Source organism: Alligator sinensis, unplaced genomic scaffold, assembly GCF_000455745.1.
Source record: "Alligator sinensis unplaced genomic scaffold, ASM45574v1 scaffold81_3, whole genome shotgun sequence".
In the NCBI taxonomy this organism is placed as follows: domain Eukaryota; kingdom Metazoa; phylum Chordata; order Crocodylia; family Alligatoridae; genus Alligator; species Alligator sinensis.
The window spans coordinates 1,201,338-1,205,198 of record NW_005842088.1 but is presented as its reverse complement, the minus strand read 5'-3'; the positions used below and the strand labels follow the sequence as shown (position 1 = coordinate 1,205,198).

The following is a 3,861-nucleotide window of genomic DNA, read 5'->3' as shown; positions in this document are numbered from 1 at the left end:
CACCCCTGGGCCCCCGGCCCCGTGCCCCCGTCTACAGCCCCTGGCTCCCAGCTCCAGCCCCTGGCCCCTGGCTCCTGGCTCCAGCCACTGGCCCCCAGCTCCAGCCCCTGGTCCCAGCCCCTGGCCCCAGCCTCTGGCCCCCAGCATCCGGCCCCAGCTCCAGCCTCCGGCCCCTGTCCCCAGCCCCCTTTGTTAAGTGTCCCATGCCGGACCAAGGCGGCACACTCGCAGACCAAGGCGGCGCGCTCAGGGACCACTGCTCCTTAGAGGGAACATGGGTAGAGCAGGGCAGAAGCAAGAGGGAGCACATGTAGGTGCTCCCTGGTAGGCTTACTGCGGAGTATTTTTACTGCACAGCAATCCTACTTCGAATTAATAGCGCATGTAGATGCACCTATTGATGGCTTAATTCATCTCCCATTGACTTCAGTTGGAGTTTTACCTTTGGGTTCAGAAGAAATAAGGTTAAGCCAATGCTGAATGCTTCTGAAAATTATGTGTTCCTGCTGCTTTTAACCTGGGTTGTTAAATTCTGCACAAAAGAGGTTGCACTATACTCAGCTACCAGAGCACAAGGGTTCTTACGGTAGCCTAATTGGGAGTGGGTGACCTCGGGCAGATTGTAAGGGGGGCAGGAATTATACTCAGCTACCAGAGCACAAGGGTTCTTACGGTAGCCTAATTGGGAGTGGGTGACCTCGGGCAGATTGTAAGGGGAGCAGGAAGGGTGGTGGTGGCTGGCCCAGCTACTACCGTTACTGCCTAAGGCATGGAAACTGCTTATTCTGCTTCTGGATATTTGGATAAATTTGGGCAGCTGATAATAGAGTTCAACTGATATGGAGTTCCTGAGCACGATAAAAATCAAGCCATCATAGTTCTGGTGTCTGAGGTTTATTAATTTGTAGAATACATTTTTGTAAATTTATAAGTACTGCAAGATCCTCCAAGATAGCTCCAAGACATCATCATGACCAGTAAATTAAGGGCTTGATTAAGATTCCATTTAAGTCACTGGAAGACTTAATCATTTCAGTGATGGGCAAATCATATCTTAAATGAACATACACTACTATCTTCCAAATTTCAGTCCTGATTTACTTCATTCTTTCCTGAAAATTCTTCCCTGGCATGAGATCTTGCCATGTGGATTGCTGGTATTGTGAAAAAAATAATAGGGGTGAGTCAAAAGTGTGTTTACCCTAGAAAGCTAACTTTAATTTTAATGATGGCAAGAGTAACAGCTCTGTTAATGTTTTGGGCCACATCCTCAGCTGATGTAAATCAGAGTAGTTATATTTAAACCAATGAAGATATACCAGTTTAAACGAGCTGAATATATCTGTGTTTGTAAGCAAATGGAAACAATATTGTAAACATTTCTAATATTCCATGACTGTTTACATAACTCCAACTACATGTATCAACTTCAAAGCTATAACTGGATAGAATTCATAACAGTCAAAAATATTTCCTGAAGTACTTAATCATGTTCATTTGTCTTGTCTGATTGTGCTGGCCTTCAATTATTTGCATATTTAAAAGTTATTGTAGTCAATGAGGTTAAATTATACTTTATGAAGGCTATGTATGAACTAGGAGAAGAGGAGCAAATGTTAACATAAACATTTTGTTTTCTCAGAAACCAGAGAGAAGGTTTGCTTACTGTCATGAATACCTGTCAGCTATGTTTGATCCTGTAGATTTGGACACTGTCTGGAAAGAGTCTGTTGAAGAATCCAAGAATCGCTCATTGTCACCAAACGGATTTATAATTCCTGGATTTAAGAGCACTATTGAATCTAACCTGCATTCTCAGTCACTTGATGAGGTACATCTGAAGGAAGTAAGGGAAGTAATGCAAGCACATAGAATCATACAATGATAGAAAAGCAGGATTGGAATGAGCCTCCAAAGGTCATCTAGCCCATCCCCCTGCTCAAAGTAGAATCATCCCTATTCAAACCCTCCCATTCAAGTCTTTGTTTAACCTTTTCCTAAAACTGCACAATCAATTCTGTCACATGACATATTGTCCCAAAACACCAAAAGCACCCTAACCTTCCATAAGTGAAGGAAAGTGACAGCATGAGCTCTGTCAGTGTCCTGCTACTGCAAGGTTTGTTAAAATGCTGTCAAGAGATCCAAGGAAGAAGGCTATGCTGCCTGCTAGAGATGAAAACAAAAACACCCACAATTTGCTCAAAAGTTTAAATTCTTTCCTGGTCCCAAATGTGGGGATTGGTCTGACTCAGAGCAGAAGACAGGCTCTTCTGACCAGGAATCTCTGGGTTTAAGTCCCAGCAGGATCATTGGCACTCCCCAATCAAACTCCCTAGCCTTTGCTGCAGCTAATACCCAATGCTTCAAAGGAAGGCAAAAAAGAACCTCTGACATTTTCAGTAACAGGAGGGGGAAATATTCCTTCTTGGCCCCCTGTGGCAACCAGCTGAGCCCAAAAGCATGGAAAATATCCATAATACAACACTGGCATAACTACTCCTAGATCATCCCTGACCAGTGCTTGCCCAGCCTCTTCTTAAACTCCTCCAATGATGGATATTCAACAACTTCCCTTGGCAGTCTATTCCAGTGCCTCATTGTTCTAACAGTGAAGAATATCCAATCTAAACTTACTTTCTGCAGCTCCAAGTCATTAGTCCATGTTCTCTCTGTAGTAAAAAAGGAAAGGTGTTTTCCCACTTTTCTCACTTCTTCCAATATTTGAAGACTGCTATCATGTCTCCTAGTAAACATCTTTTCTGCAAGCTCAACATGTCTGTTTCTTTCAAACTCTCTTTGTATGACTTGCCTTCCAAGCCCTTTATCATTTTTGTTGCCCAGCTCTGGACCTTCCCAAACTTCCTCTTGTGCTTTTTAAAATGTGGAGCCCAAATCTGTACAGTACTGTAGATGAGGCTTAGTCAGTGCTAAGTAAAAAGGCACTGTCATCCTCCATGTCTTGCACCTGATGCTTGATGTGTCACAAAACCGCATTCACCTTTTGTGCAACAACATCACATTGCAAACTCATAAAGAGTTTGTGATCCACCAAGAATCCTAGATGCTTCTCCATAATTCTGCCATCCAGCCATGTGTTACCATTTTATATTTGTGTTTTGCATTATTCTTCCTGATGTGTAGCACCTCACATTTGTCAGCACTGAACGTCATCCTGTTAGCTCTAGCCCAACTTTTCAATCTGTCAAGATCCTTTTGAATTGTGCTTTTATCATAGTAAATCCATGCTGTCTGCACAGGATCAGCCTTTCCTTCTCCAGATGCTTGCAAATGTATTTCTTTATGACATACATTTGCAAGAACATCTTTATGAAGTTCTTTATGCTCCAGTAACTTCTTGGATACTGAGATAAGGTTAACTGGTCTGTAATTCCTCCTTTTTGCCTTTTAAAAAGAAGGCATTATGTTGACTTTTAAAGTACACTACTTAAAGCAATAAACCCCAGAAAGCTGAATTCTCCTTAGAATACTTGTCCATATACACATCCTTAATATGGGAGCACATGTGCCTCAAGCTGAGAGCATTTGCTGTACAAATACTCCTCACTTAACCTCATCCCGGTTAATGTTGTTTCATTATTACAGCACTGATCTATTAGAGAACATACGCGTTTAAAGTCACACAGTGTTTGGTTATAAAGTTGTTTGGCTGCCACCTGCTAGTAGGTAACTGCTGTGATGTAATTGGATTTGCTTAACATTGTTTTGCTTAAAGTCACATTTTTCAAGAATGTAACTAGGATGTTAAGCCAGGAGTAGTTGTATCAGTAACTACAAAGTTACCTCTCTCCTGATGCTTTATGCTGAGGTCATAAAGGGCAGGTCATGCTTCTCTTTCCC

At 42.3% G+C, this 3,861-nt stretch overlaps 1 protein-coding gene across 4 annotated transcripts in view; it reads left to right on the top strand.

Annotated features, from left to right (window-relative positions):
• KIAA1257 (KIAA1257 ortholog) overlaps nucleotides 1-3,861 on the top strand; it is a 111,184-nt gene that overhangs the window by 70,706 nt on the left and 36,617 nt on the right. For 2 of the 4 annotated variants that reach the window (XM_006023887.2, XM_025204526.1), the window contains one exon: nucleotides 1,643-1,846. In XM_006023887.2, coding sequence (XP_006023949.2) covers nucleotides 1,643-1,846 — 204 coding nt within the window. The remainder of the gene's footprint in view (nucleotides 1-1,642; nucleotides 1,847-3,861) is intronic. The other 2 variants (XM_006023888.2, XM_025204527.1) reach the window with 1 other exon arrangement.